We start from the raw sequence: 16,039 nt of genomic DNA on the forward strand, positions 1-16,039 counted from the left end.
TAGCGTCATTCGACGTATTGTTGAGTTCCCTTCGAAAGGGAACTACATGTACTTACTATAGGGTTAGGATTAGGGTGTGTTTTATGGTTAGTTGTATGTAATTATGCGTAATTTATAGTTATTATTACAGTAACTACATGTAACGTCTAACAGTCAAGGACACGGTAAAATAAAGTGTTACCACAAACATTTCATTTAAACTGTAATAATACTTCACAACTTTACTGTTTTTACTGTATTCTTACCAAACCCAAACTTCTTTTCACAATAAAATAGATCTTAGTCTTTGCAGTGACAAGTTAACAATCTCTCAGAGAAACGCAACATTGAAAAATCCATCAAGATCTTGATTTTGATATATTAGTTTCAAATGCTTAATGCCTTGTCACATAGTGGCCTAAAATTAGCAAGAAGAGAAACATTTGGCATAAATTGCCTGAAACGCCATTTTATTTCAACCATATTTGTACTCTCAATTGGTTTTTGGACTCTGCAAATGCACTTTGTTAAGGTTCAACGCCTGTGAACTCCACACAATGGCAACAACAATTCCAAATTTGCATTCAATTTGTCTTCGTCTTTGGCAAAACTACTCCTACACTTTCGCTGGGCTGTGGAATACAGACATTTTATATAACCGTGTCTTTTTATCATTTGTTACGGCTGAATTAAGTTCCGTGGGATTTGTTTGCATTCTCTTGGCGATGCTCTGATAAAGCCACGGACTATGCATCTTACGAAACGCTACAAGTAAAATAAAATTAAAGCTGAATATAAATTAATAATGAAATAAAAATCTGTCATAATCTGCACGATCATTAGAGAGAAATGACCACCCTGAAAACAACAGGGTGTTCTCAAATGACCATTACGACCCTTTCTGGGCCAGAGACTGCATTCCTCTGACATCAGGTGGAGATGGAAATAGATTTTAGATTTTAGTTATTAGCGATGCCCATCTTTGGGTTCAGGTTCACTTAACCCTCCACTGGCAAGATGCAGGAGTGCAGAGGCCAAAACCATTTAATTCCTCCTTCCAATTTCAAATTTGCAGACACGAGTGAACTTTGCTCAGCTGCTCGCCCCATTGAAAATGAGCGTTAAGTGCGTCTGGCCGCCGCACACACGCATACTCCACACACATTTATGGATATTGTCCCTTGAGGGTTCATGAATTCTGCAAGCCAATACAATTAAACGCAGGTGATCACTCATACTTTTTTGGATGCCTTTAGGATTTTGGCACCAAAATCCAAATGAAAATAGGCAACATATGAAGAAATAAATCATGTTGCTTAGTTTTTAAGCTGTCTTCAAAGAAGCTCTTTATGGTCGGGGTGCTATGAAGACAAATTAAACATTACGGGTTGTGGGCCTTTGCACTTTTATTGCTAAACAGCTATGTATTATTTTGATGAGACTCATCAAAATAGAATTTGTGGATTTTTTTCATTTTTTTTTCATCCTAGGCTGACAAAGAGAGCGAAACCTTAAGTATAAGCCACATGTTTGATAAATTATATATATTTAAATACAAGGAAAATTATTTTTAAAAACTTTTTTTTTTTTGCAAGAAGTAAATTAAGTTTTTATTACAATTTTTAGAAAAGATTTTTAGTTACACTTTATTTTAATGGTCCACTTTACACATTCTACTAACTATGGCCCAGTTTCGCAGAGAGGGTTTAAATTAAGCCAGGAATAGCCTTAGGTCAATAAGGACATTTATGTAACTTTTATAAACATGCCTTAGAAAAAAAAAAAAAAACATTACTGGTTGCATGTTGAGACAACAATACTGACCTATTTTAAGATATGCCAGTGCTAGTTGCTTTCAGTTCAAATGTGCATTTTAGTCTGGGACTAGCTTAAAACTTGTCTGTGAAATCGGGGAAATAAGTGACTTTGCAACTACATGTCAACTATCTCTCATTGGAGTATTAGTAGACTGCTAAATAAGGGTTAGGTGTTTGGGTTCGGGTTAAGGCTGGAATAGACTACAATCCATTTTATAACACAAGGCATCATACACTTGCTGACTTTGTAAATAGTTAAAAAGTAAAAACTGGGCATCATATACACTAAACGACTGGGTATCCTCACACACTAGACTTTCAAATCATTACGAACACAACAAACTCACACAGAAACATGTGATACGAAATACGTTCTGAGGAAACTATTTTGCAAATCGCAATTACGTTACATGCCAACATAAAGCAGTGCTATTACGTTGGTGCTTAACCTAATATGTTTCAATGTTAATACGTAGGTATTAATACGTTATTTTCAAAGATATAAAACGTACGTTGCTAAAAACGTATAATATGGACGTATTTGCAACATTTAAACGTAACATTATTACGTTTTTACAGCTACAAAACGTTAACTATTTACGTATATTTCATATCATAACGATATCTGTATACTTTCACTTTTAAAGATAAATTTAACAAGATCCCTTAATCCTACTCCCAAAACCTAAACATATTCATTTTATACAGAATATAAAAAGGATAAAACATAATGGACAGAGTGAGATGTGTAAGTTAGGTAAGTTTTAGCATTAGCTACAATTTTGAGCCACTAATCCTACTCCTAGCAGTTACCCCTAAACCTACTCATAACCATTCCTTAAAACTACGTAAGCTAACACAATTATAAATAAAAAAACAGTAATAACAATAATTACGTAACAGTAATAAAAATCATTTATTTATTGTGAAAATGTCAAAACCGGTAACGTTAACATTACCAAAAGTCGTTCACATCGCAGTCCTCTGGCAGTATAGTAGTTGTGTATGAGGTACAGATCAGAATTAAAGTTATTAATATTAATCTTCGGTTCGCTCTCTGAAGGCGCGCACTCTTCTCCATTTCAAAAGTGAATGTACTACACCGACTGAAATACGGCATGTCGCAATCTGTGGAGAAGGGGGTCTCTGCAAACGCAGGGAACAAACGCCTTCTTGTTGTTCCGCAGGACGTCTATTTGAATCTGTGACGAAGCAGGCGAGAGCCAATGAGCGTTTGATATCACTGCCGTAAAACATGTCGTAACGCTTCTTGAAGGCGCATTTTTTGAATTTGAATTCATCACCAGCGCGGGTTTGACGTTTGCGGTCGCTGCTGAGAAATGAAGATGAAGATCACTGGATAAAACCACTGGATTCACAAGATCACTGGCTGGATTTGGATCTGTTTCTTGCAAACAAAGTATGGATTCTAGGATTTGGTTTACATCAAGCTAATAAAATGTATGTCTTTTGTGAATGTATCAGTATGTTGTGTTTTATTGGAGAAAATGCTTTTTGTGTAAATACACTAAATACTACAAAATGGTTAAACAAGGTATTTTTAAGGTTAAAAGTGTATTCCTTTTTTAACACCACGCAGGCTAATCCTCCTAAACGACTTTGCTGCAGAAAGCACGAACATAGCGAAATGTTAATGTTTATGAGAAACGTTGGCCTATTATATTAATAAATGCGAATGAAAACTTAATTGATAAGACAGTTGAATGCAATAGAGTAAAAAATTAATGCCACGATTATGCATAAATAGTAAAGAAACCTGCTTCGGATGTATTATGTTCAGGACCAACGTAATAGCACTGCTTATATGTTGGCATGTAACGTAATTGCGATTTGCAAAATAGTTTCCTCAGAACGTATTTCGTGTAATACATAGTTGGACAAATGAAGACCTTATGTGTTCTAAAATCAGCTCATAATATTAAACATGTTTGATATTATACATATGGACTCAAACGTTGAAGTCTGTGACCGTCATTCTGTGAAATCTGTCAAGGCAAATCTGACTTTTGGCAGAAATTGTGTCACATTGTGCAGCGTTTTAGCTTTCAATGTGGACATTATTGCTTATTAAAGAAAACTTGTCACATCTTACCAAGTTAGGGCATGATGTAATGCAAAAAGTTTGCTCTCTTTGTCATTCCCATGATGCAATAAATTAATGATATATCATCTCAAGTCCAGTTGTACATGATGTAATGGTTATAAATAGGCTATCCTTTAATTATGCAATAATAATAATTAGGTTGTCAAGCCATTAAAAACGTTATAATTTTTTATAAAATTATAAGTCATAATTTTGTTAAATGAGAAAAGCATCAAGTAGATTTAGAGGACAAATAAAATTAGTAAATTATAACAGAATTTTCATGAAAAACTTTCAAAAAACTTTAATGTTTTTTTTATTAATATGGAAATATGATTTTTTTTTTTTTATGAAATGATACTCAAAATAAGAAGGTAAAATTGCCAGAAGGTGGCTGTTGAGTGAGTCATTGAGTCATTCATTCGATTCGTTCAAACGGCTGATTCACTCAGGAAGTAAATAGCTCTCTTTATGAATGGGTCATTGAATCATTGGTTCACTGATTGATTCGCTCAAAAGGTGGATTCATTCAGAAATTAAACTCCGCTGTGAGTTGCTCGGAGGTGCACAACAGTCCTGCTCTGGCTTCTAGGTAATATTTTCATGAGCAAAATTGACCAAAAGCAGACAATTGTGCCTAAAATATAACACAATATTAACTTCTTATTTGTTGAACTGTTGTATAAAATCAGTACCACATTTGCACTCGTGCTATTCGGGACAAAAACATCACATGAGTGATATTGCACTGCGATATAGCTTAACTATATCATATCATATAAATATGAGAAATCATACAGGGCATTTTAGGGGCTGGAGCCTATAGAAGGCAATTATATGCCCCTAAAATTCACGAGTTAATGCCCCAACAATTATATATCTCTTTTTTTTGTTTCCCCAATCAACACGCCTCAAAGTTGCTGTACTCACTCGGGAGGGCAAGGCTCGGTGTTACAGGGCCGCTGGTTCCCTGGCGGTTTGCTGTCCGAGTCACAGTAGCTGTTTTGGACCACGGAGTTGTCATCCAGTCTTTTACACACCACCTCCTGCTTCTGCGAACCTGCAAAAAGACAATAAAACATCACTTCATTCATCTGCCTCGGCCATTTTCGGCACTTCAGCAGCTCGTGCGCAATAGCGCTGTGTGGTCGGCATCGGTCCCTGAGGTTAAACTAGCTCTGTGTCTCTTCTCCAGGGGTCCGCTTGCTGACAGAGCACTCTGTGTGGATAGAGGCACGGAGGTGATATCAATTTTCCCTCCGTATTATATCTAGGTGTGTAAATGCCTCGGTTGAAGTGAGTGTCTTAGTGAATGATTTTTACAGAGAAGCCAATCTTTTCTTTGGCTCTTGGTTGTGAAAAGTGAGCATTACCACAGTAATGGCAGAGTAGTGCGCTATGCTTAGCGCTAGAGGCCATTGGACTCTTTGGGGCCCATAAGGAAAGACATTAGCCTCCAGTTAAGCTGGTTTATGCCAAGCTTGGCTAGCGCGCAAGGCCACCTTGTGAGGTGGATCTAACAGCTGCCAGTACGGCATTCTTGACTGGGTAACCGAAATAACAACCTACTCCGGTGGGAGCTCGATGAACCCTTTCAAGATAAGAGATTTCGTTAGTACCGATTTGATTCGCTGAAACCCAACCAGGGGGTAAATGTAAAATCTCATGACATCAGTTCATGATGTAAGACCGTTATCATTGCTGCACATAATGATCAAAACAATAAGACCGCAACATTGAAATTTAATGGGAGTTTGTAAAAAAAAAGCAGGAATCAAGTCCAAGTGTCTGAATCACAAATCATTTCTAAAAGAATATTGCTGAATTTTATGGCAGTTCGCTTGGTGTTCAAATGCTCCCTGTGTGGCTTGCCAGCAGAACAGCCGGGAGTTGTATTAATAACCCAAAATTTCACAAATGACATAAGTGTTGCCCTGGGGTATTTCCATATAAACTAAAATGTGTTCAAATGAATTGAGCAACGAATGAGGTTGAGTTTGCGGAGCTCTGTGAAAACCCTCAGTGGACTAGCCTGCGATGTTTGCATTTTTTGGTGAAATATAACAAGTGCTTTGAATGTTTTCAATGGCCATAACTGAAAAAAGGATAGAGGAAAACTATTTATTGTTGTAAGAAAGCCATTTATTTCGGAGGAGCCTGAACAGTCTGGTCATATTTGAGGTGAGGGCTCACATTTACATGTGGTTACGACATTCAGATGTTGAAATAAGAGGCAGCCTTTCTGCTCCCTGCACAACTTGTATGTTGGCGGCACAAATTGGTGAAACATAATCATATGTAAGATAAAAATACATTTATCATTCTGTATCATTCTGTAGGATTTTTTATCATAATCAAAATGTAGCAAAGCAAAATAGAGCTTTCAAGCTTCAAAAAAGACATAAAGGTACCATAAATGTATCAAAGGCCCTGTTTTCACCTAGTATTAAGAATCGTTTTTGTCAATCTGATCATATTTGGACGACAAAATACAGGTGTAAATGCCCGGGTATAAAACTTTTTGACCCTGTCCACTTCAGACCACTTCCAGATGTTTTCGAAAACGCATTTGAACGGATTGCTTTCCTAGTGTAGATGCTCATGTGGTCGAATGTATTCAAACAGCCACAAAAGACCTGTCTTATCTCCGCCACTGACCTAATGTGCAAACATTATGGGAAGCGTATTAGCCAAAAGGAACCTACTTTTTGCATTCAAATGTAAATTGCACAAGCTTATTTCATCTATTAGATCGAAAGATCTCAAAAAGCCCTTAAATTTACCTACCCATAGACCCTCCCCTAGAAGAAACCAGGACAGATTTGGTCAAAAGTGGACAAAAAAAGACACCAGGTGTAAACGGGAATGTGTCTCCCTCGTCTACTTGCGATAAAAACCAAATTGTTTGTACCAAAATACCAAAACGTAAGTTCCTATTTACTGATAATTATGAAAAAAATCCTTCCAACCAGTTTTGTGAACTGGATGAACTGATTCCTTCAAAAGATCTGTTGCTCAAGAATCAGACTTTTCTACTTCTCTCATTAACTCTCAGCTCAGTGTAACTGAACAGACAACTAATAGATTCTTCAAAATGTATTCGTTGGTGTCCGATCTTCTTTTAAACTACGTCTGATGCCTGGGGACACCATCAAGAACATGTTTTCGTCCAGTCTGTCCACTTGTTTTTCACATTTTCTCATTACTCATCACAACAAACTTCCTCAATAAGGACGTGTGGAATTGATTGTCGTACCTCCTGCACATGTTGCTGAGCACTCAGACCAGGGCAGATGGTGCCAAGAGAAGCCCACTTCATTGTCCCCACTTCCTGTACGCTGGATGGGCACATTGAACTTGTAGTGGATGCCCAGGTTCTGTTCCTGTAGCAGCACCTGTAACATTTATAATGGAATAGGGGTTTCTTTATTGAATTTCTTTATTCAGACATAACAAAGAGGTCAGGGTCAACCTGGTTGCTTTTGTTCCCAGTTTGTCCCAAATAGCACTTTGACGGATTGCAATTATTTATAGTAGATGGGATGTTAGAGTATTTTTTTGGTGGGACAGTTCACATTTTTGTGGTTGCATCAGCCACTCAGTGTTGTTGTGACGTCCTTCCTGACTGGCTCAAACTAGAAATGCAGGTTGCATCCTTCCAGGGCTGGATATGCCAGCCGAGCAACTGTCATTGAGATGAATGGGAATTCTCCAGGTATTATAGACTTTTACGATCTTAACCAAGGATTTTGGCAAAGGAAGTTGGTCTTGGATTAGTGACAAAAAGACAAATACTGAGGTCTTAAAAATGTATCGAATGGAGCAAACAAATCATTAGGAAGAGGAGATTTTTTGGATGAGCCCAACCTCAGTTCAGCTTGAACGTGAACGAGCACATATTTAGCATATCACATCAGCTTTATTCCTGAATTACTTAGTCAGAGAGCTATAATTGCAAGTGTGTGTGTTATAAATTGGAAAGCCCTGTTAACCAGTGTGGGCCACAATGGAATGGCTTGTGGTGCATTGGCTACTTGTATGTTTTCCAGCGGTGCTGCGACCAGGCCTGGTATTTCCAGCACTTTTTGTCCAGGCGAAAGCGATTGTGGTTGCCGAGACGGGGCTTTTCAGTATGAACACACACACACACACACACACACACACACGCGCGCGTGCTAAAACATGTGCACATGAGCACTCGCACTTGGCCAGACAGAGGTTTTTAGTGCAAACATATATAACGGTTAACTCTGAAACCGCTAGATTGAGTTCATGTGAGGTTTGTACACAGATGTGGACTTTATTTAGAAGGAGCCAAACAATTTCAAACTGCGCATTCAAAACATAAGACCTTACTACATGAGCTTTTATAAATAACTCAGAGGAAAGGCCTGAATTGTTGTAAAATAGCCATTTTGAAATGATTTTTGTCACTTTTACTGAAAGGGAAGTGGAGAGATAACAGGAAACTACAGGTCCAACAGAGAGGAAAGGGACATGACACAGGCTAGATTGAAATCACATAAGTGCTTCAGCGCGTCTCTGAGCATCTGAACGACCTGCCAGGCCACATCTCTGGCATATACTTCTAAAACACTAGAACTACTGAGATTACTGTGTTCCATATAGATCTACTCACCATAACCACCAGATTTTCAGTGGTGGCCCCTAGAGCTTCTAGCGACTCGGGTTCATCGGTCGGCCTCTTGTAGTGGAAGGCTGTTCCTGCGATGTCAAATTTGCGGGGCCAGTCGATGGTCCAGGCTCCGTTGATGTAATAGTCATCCCCCTCCGATTTCAAAGCTGTGACAAGTGAGAGCACCAGTTAATAACCCGACACGAGCGAGATGCTGCCAAGCTGAGAGGGTGATGTCATCGCTGTCATTCATCAACAGGACGAGCATCGTCTTACAGAGGGGCTCAGGCTTCCTGATGTCATGGGCAATTTTCACTCGCGCTTTCAGACGCAGTGCAGCTTGTAGATCTAACTTACCAAGTTCAGTTGAAAGCCTGCTTTCCTCGCAAATGCCATCACTGCTCAGTTGTCAAAACAAAGATCTCATCTCAAAGCATAATTGTAGAAAAACGTCTTGATTGAGATTGGGCCAAATTGTAGAAAAACAAGGTGTTTTTTACTCACTTCAGCTCAAAAGGACTTTTGCACCACTTATTTTTCCTAAAGGTACACCAAGTTTTTTTTCTTTTTTTTGAAGATTTAAACAAAGAAATGAACAGTACTTTAGATAAATCTTTAAATGGATAACAATCACATTTCGCAATGGATAACATAAGTCACTCCATCATGGTGTACAAAAATATAGCCAAATATTATCTCAGTAGTAATATTTGGTTAAAATAGACAAAAATAGCACACCATCAATTGTGAATTAATTGAAACAAAACTCTTTTTTTTCGCCATGGGAGAAAAAAGGGATATTTAGCTGAAAGACTTTCTCCAAAAAGCATCATATAATATATATATATATATATATATATATATATATATATATATATATATATATATGAGTGTGTGTGTGTAGTACATATGATTTTTACACAAGTCTTCAGAAGCCATATGATAGATGTATTAAACACACTAAAATCCAAGTTATTATTACCTAAGAATTCACATTTTTAAACTTTCTGTGTCAAGATGTGTTGTGACAGGTTACACATCAATCAATGATGCCAAATGCTAATTGGTTCTTGCAGGTCATACAAATTCTGCATACATATGCTGCATTCAAGTCCTCCTGGGAAGTTCGTACGTACGAGTTGGGAAGTCGTGTTTACGACGTGAGGTGCGTTCAAGTGAGTTTCGTCGGAGCAAAATGGCGGTGTACCTTCTTTTAATGAATTACACGAAAATACAGCAAGGTTTGTTAACTCGGCTAATAAAAAAAAATGAAGAACAAAGAATGTGCATCAGGTGTGTTTTTCTTTTTATGTTTTTATTAGCTTATGAAGCCAATGTAAACTCTATCATTAGGTATAATTTTTATATTACAAAGATATCAAATTTTGTGCAGAGAGCTTGCTTTATAAATGAAAAAGCCTTACAATGTCAATGAGTAAACATTGAAATTCAATTAAAATTTACCGTCAACAGACGTTGAATGAACGTTTCTCACTGACACGCCCCCAACTCGTACAGATCGGGGCTTAAAGAAAATCCCGAGCTCCCCACTGGTATTTACGACATTGTGGTGAAGTTCAAGTGCGCAGCAAAATTCTAGGAAACAATTCCTTTTATGTTTTTAATGGAAGAATAAAAGTCATACAAGGGTTTGGAAAGACTCAAGGGCGAGCAAATGATGACAATTTGTATGCTCTCAAACTGCCAGTTATATGATACATTGGCTAAAATCAACTAGAGAGATAAGAAGACAGTTGTTTCAGGTACAAATTAAATGAAATGACTGATTTTAAACATGAATGAACCAATTCTGTAGCATGCTTTCATTATTAGCCAAATATTTGTGAGACATTTGAGATCCTCATTTTAAACAGGGCCATGTGTTTGTATTCCACAAACATGCCATGTGACAAAATGTGTTTTACAATTTCCTTGTGTTGCCAACGTCAGAACATCTGACAACTTATCTTCCTCTCAAACGGCGAGAAAATCCTCCACGTCAACATGATGGACAGCAAAACTCAACAAGCTGTCATACACACTAGCTATATTTATGTTTGCACTCAAAACAACTTAATTGGACCCGATTGTTTTAATTAGTTACATGGCTGGGAACCATGATGGTTTAACTCAGCTTGTGGTTGGGAAAAGACAAAAGACCCATCTTAAGAGAATGAACATGAGAGCGAACAGATTTACACCCACAACAAAGCTTAACACACACCACTTCACCACTTTTGTACTCAGTAGAGCTGTTTTTTTATTATTGATGATTGAGAATTGATGAACTGAGAATTGTTTCAAACAGAGATACCCAATTCTGAACAAACAAATTAAACACGCCATAGAGAATCTGACAAAATGTTAATTGATATAGTATAAAGTAAAAATGTTTGATTCATTCAAATGAATTATTTTTTAAAAATCACTTGAATGAAGGATTCAATGACTCTCATTAAAACTTCACTTGATTTATCATTTGATGAATCAGCATATTTTTAATGAATCTCTTGAATTGAATGATTAAATGATAGGTAAATTTTTTGACGATCACTTGAAAAGGGTGATTTTTCATAGGCCTACTGGTGTATCGATGTAATTAATACACTCTTTATTTGAAAGTAAGTAAACTGTAAGTTTCAGAACTGAAAACGTCTTTGTTAGTCCAATAAAAGCTTCTATTGACACCAGGCTCAGCAAACGACTCGTTTTTTAAAGTGAGGAACTATGACGTCAAAGAGGATAAAACACCATAAACGCCTACTTCAACACTGCCGGTTTAGCCCCGCCCACCGATTCGCGCATTACACGCATAGCTAAATAACATAGGCCTACCTCGTGATGACGAACCGGATCGCGAGAGTGAAACTCATTATAAAATGCAAAACTGTTATCTACTCACAGCAGTGGGTGTTTACTTCCATGTTTTCAATGCGAGACGGCATAAAAACCGAGCGTTTTTAAGCTGGGCCCAAAACTAGGGTAGAAAATAGCCCATTACTTATTCATTTTGCTGTTTTTTAATGTGAAAACCAAGCGAACGTCATAAGTTGACCTCAGACAACAATATAAAAAAAATTAAAAAGCCAGTTCATGAATTCTTTAACGATTAATCGTGCAGCTCCAAACAATCATAGCTTCAAAAAGCTTCAAAAAGATAGATAAAAACACTCACCAATATAGTTTTTTGACACGGCCACTTCCCTGATTTCAATATGAACCGATCCTTTAGGTATCTGGACGACCTCCATGTAACCTGCAAAATGTAAATGAATCATAATTTATTTTGCAGTTGTCGGTAAATGCACATACATGTACACCTTGTTTTAGCAGCATTTTTTGGCTGCTATGAACCACAATGACATATTTAGGCCATGGTGGTCACCTAATCAACTTGTCTGCCCACAGTATGTATGTATTTTGTATTTATATTTATCGCAACGGTTCTTAAATTAGCATGTTGTGCTTTAATTAGCATTGATATACTGTAAAACTCTCTCTGAAGTTTTTTTTTTTTTTCTTGAATTTGTCCACAACTACAGTGGATGTCTGTTTTGAAAGCTGTGTAGTTTTGCAGATTCCTTAACTCTGGACTCTTTCAAACACTTTCACTTTCAAGAACTTCTTCATTTTGTCCTTGTTTAAAGCTTTCTGGCTATTTCTTAGTTGTATCTAGTGTTTCGTGTAAACTAAACAGACCCAGAGCACACAGTTGTATTTGAATAGAGTCCCAGCATGCTCAAAGAAAACCTAACTAACTTAGCAACAGCAAATTCATTACAAGAGAAGAATCTACACCGTACCCTTCACTCCCCCTTAAAGTTTCAGATGATTTACCAGCTATACCTTAAAAGGAGAAAACAGTCCCTTACCACAGAGAATACATTTGGATGCGGCCCGACAATGCGTGCAATATTAGAAGTTTTATTGATTCTCTCACTGGATGATGCAATTAATACTCATATATTGTGTTACCACTTCTATTTTGACAACTTGTTTCTTGACCCAAAAACAAAAGCTTTATCATGGTTGTCTGATGAAAAAACCTCACTGCATTTCCATGAAAAATGTCGATCTTGGCCAAAGCACCCCATTGGCCCCCTGACAGGAGCCACTGCCAAAAAGACAATGCGTTCCTCCACTCGCTTGTGCTGTGTTTTCTTCAAGTGGGATTTCTCTAGTGGAAAGCGATTAAAAACTTGTCGCGTTTGGCAGGCATGCGGCGCGCTCTCTGGAACGGGATTCTGAGGGGAGAGATCGGTCTGCGTCGAGCTCCTCTTGTTCCATACATCTCAGCGGTGCATTTCACCACACTAAATGGAGCTGTAGATGATGATCCTGACATAGCTTAGTATGATTATGAAATCAAAGGCTGCGATTCAATTAAATAACTTTTTTTTTTTATTTACTTTATTTACACATTCGCATAATTTCCAACATTTTTGTAGCCAGAAGTTTACAGTTTTGCAAGTACATAAGACATAAATATTAGTTTTGTAACTTGAAGTGTAAAATAAAATTATATTAATTATCAAATATTCATTTGTATTAAACAGTACAAGAATAATATTAAAGGAGTAGTTCAATTTAAAAAACACTTTTGCTGATAATTTACTCACCCCCATGTCATCCAAGATGTCCATGTCTTTCTTTCTTCAGGTCGAAAAGAAATTAAGGTTTTTGATGAAAACATTCCATAATTTTCTCCATATAATGGACTTCATTGGGAACCAAATGGTTCAAGGTCCAAATGAGAGTTTCAGTGCAGCTTCAAAGGGCTTTAAACGACATCAGGCGATGAATAAGGGTCTTATCTAGCAAAATGATCAGTCATTGCAAAAATAAATAAATAAGTTTAAGTTTTATAAGCACAAATGCTCGCCTTGCTCTGTTCTGTGATGAGCGTTCGTGACTCTCCTGTTCGAACTCGTTCATCAAAATGAACAAATCTTTTTTCGAGTCATGACTCGAAGGGTCCTAGATAAGACAATTATTCATCGTCTGGTGTCGTTTAAAGCCTTTTGAAGCTGCACTGAAACTCTCATCTGAACCTTGAACCATTTGGTTCCCAATGAAGTCCATTATATTGAGAAAATCCTGGAATGTTTTCATCAAAAACCTTAATTTCTTTTCGACTGAAGAAAGAAAGTCATGGACATCTTGGATGACATGGGGGTGAGTAAATTATCAGCAAAAGTTTTTTTTAAAAAGTGAACTACTCCTTTAATTATAATTATTTTATATAATGGGTTCCTAATACACGTTTGAGTCCACTTAAAGTCCAGCTTCAAAGTCGAAATAAATGCGTACCTAAATTTTTCATTTATTTACTTCTTTTAACATGTCATGTGACCATCAACTATTGCAACGCCAGAGTTTATGAAAAACAAATTACCAGCCAGCATTTTTGATCAATTTCACAACTTTTCATGGCCCCAGAATGTTTTGTTGAACTGTGTATCAGAACATACAATATGTCAAAAGAAGGAACAGAGCCTTCAAACCTGAGAAAATCTGAGGAACTTTTTTTTTTTGTCAAAGACTAAATCCAGATTGGATTCAGAACAATGATCAAAACACAGCTGGAGTAAACTAACATCAGAGAACTGTGAACATGCAAATGTGTCGTTAAATTATTGAAACTCTAGTCAAATCTTTGGGGGAGCTTCAAGTGAACACCTACGTAAGGGGTTCATGGTTAGATGCTGCCTGGGGCCAACCATCCAACATTTGTGTTACACCAAGCACCAACCTACTTACCAACTCAAATAGACCTAGTAAGTACCTAGTAACACATTATCATGGTAAGATACTGAATATTTGATATATGTGAGTGTATAATCTCCTGACCTCCTCTGGGTAGTGAATCGTTGAACAGTCCTTCGGTGACCTCACACGTGCTGCCGTCCCCGCCGCACACACGGCATCTGTCCTCCTTGGCATCCGAGCCCAGGATGTTATCACAGCCAACATGCTGGAAAGACACACAGGTTTCAGTGCAGGGGAACACGGTCGAAGCGTTCTCAGACCGTGACTGTCTGATTCGAAGAATAACATGTCATTCGCACAGCTGTATCGAGTCAGAACATGACATGAAAAGACAAATGGTTCTGGTTTTGCTTCGGGACCATGATTTCACACTGGACATCAATACAGTACCAAAATGATTTACAGCATAGTACGAAATTAAATAAAAATGTCCTTTAAATCAAACAGTGAAATTCGTTGATATGACAGGCTGATTATGAAAATTGACAATTTTGTAAGTGCATAAACAATAGCAGAAGCATGAGTTACAGTATTTATAGTTCTAGTGTTTTGTTTCTAAATGTCTAAATGTCAATTGGACTTTGTTGGTTTTCTGCTCTTAGCAGCCAATAATTCTGCACACTGTGGTCGACACAAACCGTGTTTATCCATGTTGCGTCAAATTTTCTTTCATCTCACATTTTGTTCATGAGGGCATGTCACGCAACCTGTCCATGTTGACATTTATCTAACTTGACTGGCTTCTACAAAATTACAGGTGAACTTGTGCCAAAATACCGTAGTCTGACTGGACACACAACCGTTTCAAAATTCGCCTGTTTTTACGTATTGATTACCTTTACCTTCATCTAATGCTCACTTAAAGTAAAAGTTGTCAATATAACAAAGTCTTTCTACTTAAAAATGGCATGTTTAATCGATGTGTTATTTACCATTTCTTAATTATTTGTTAACAATTATTTCAATTAAAACTGTTTTAAAGCAAATCCTATGCCAAATTTCTTTCAATGAATGCACATGTTGTGTTGCATTTCACTATTTAAATTTAACATGTTTTTCCCTGCTCAGAACTAACCCAGCAGTTGCGAATCACTGGACTAGACATAAGATTGATTGCGGTTTTATTTTGTTTTGGACATTCCCTATAAAACCCCTGTGCATGCCTTTACTTGCATAATTATTATCGTCCAAAAGGCAATGAGAGGTTGTTGGGTGCAGCACAGATTGATTCCTTAGAGTTTAAAAGAACATTGTGTGGATTTCTTCGCTCCAGATCAGATCAAAGGAAACCTTGGGGATCAATTAAAATAGTATCTTAAACCACATAAATCAAGGATGCGGACAACAATGTGTGAGACTAACAAATACCAAACTGCAGACAAAATCTTTTCAACATGGAATTCAAAAATGTTACCCTAAAGTAAACAAAGGGTCGCACTATTACGTCAATTTGGTTTGTTATACAAATGATATTGTAAGCGAATTAAATATAATTCTCGAGCAGTTTTGCCGCCTTTTTAAAAACACAATTAGATTCAAAACTGTACTGTCCTGATAAGAGGGTCAACCCTTTCAACAGCAGTCTTTATTTACGCTTCATTGTTCTGTGTTAGCGATTGGCTACGTTGTGTAGACTTTACGTCTGAGACCGTTAGTGTCTGATAAACAAAGATAATGCAACATATTAGGCCACAAGAGCTGCATAAAATTAGAAATCTATGAAAAGCCACTCTG

General features: G+C 37.2%; 1 protein-coding gene and 1 long non-coding RNA gene across 2 annotated transcripts in view; one reads left to right on the top strand and one right to left on the bottom strand.

Moving 5' to 3' along the window:
• adamts6 (ADAM metallopeptidase with thrombospondin type 1 motif, 6) overlaps positions 1-16,039 on the bottom strand; it is an 89,341-nt gene that overhangs the window by 15,899 nt on the left and 57,403 nt on the right. Inside the window, exons 18-22 of the mRNA XM_039677237.2 lie at positions 14,387-14,510; positions 11,712-11,792; positions 8,540-8,703; positions 7,157-7,295; positions 4,831-4,960 (exon numbers count right to left, since the gene is read on the bottom strand). Of these exons, the coding sequence (XP_039533171.1) occupies positions 4,831-4,960; positions 7,157-7,295; positions 8,540-8,703; positions 11,712-11,792; positions 14,387-14,510 (638 nt within the window). The remainder of the gene's footprint in view (positions 1-4,830; positions 4,961-7,156; positions 7,296-8,539; positions 8,704-11,711; positions 11,793-14,386; positions 14,511-16,039) is intronic.
• Positions 3,068-6,228, top strand: LOC120482681 (uncharacterized). Its single transcript, XR_005623479.2, has 2 exons — positions 3,068-3,216; positions 4,818-6,228. It is a non-coding gene; the product is annotated as an uncharacterized LOC120482681 (long non-coding RNA).

Source organism: Pimephales promelas, chromosome 23, assembly GCF_988280905.1.
Source record: "Pimephales promelas chromosome 23, fPimPro1.hap1.1, whole genome shotgun sequence".
Taxonomy (NCBI): domain Eukaryota; kingdom Metazoa; phylum Chordata; class Actinopteri; order Cypriniformes; family Leuciscidae; genus Pimephales; species Pimephales promelas.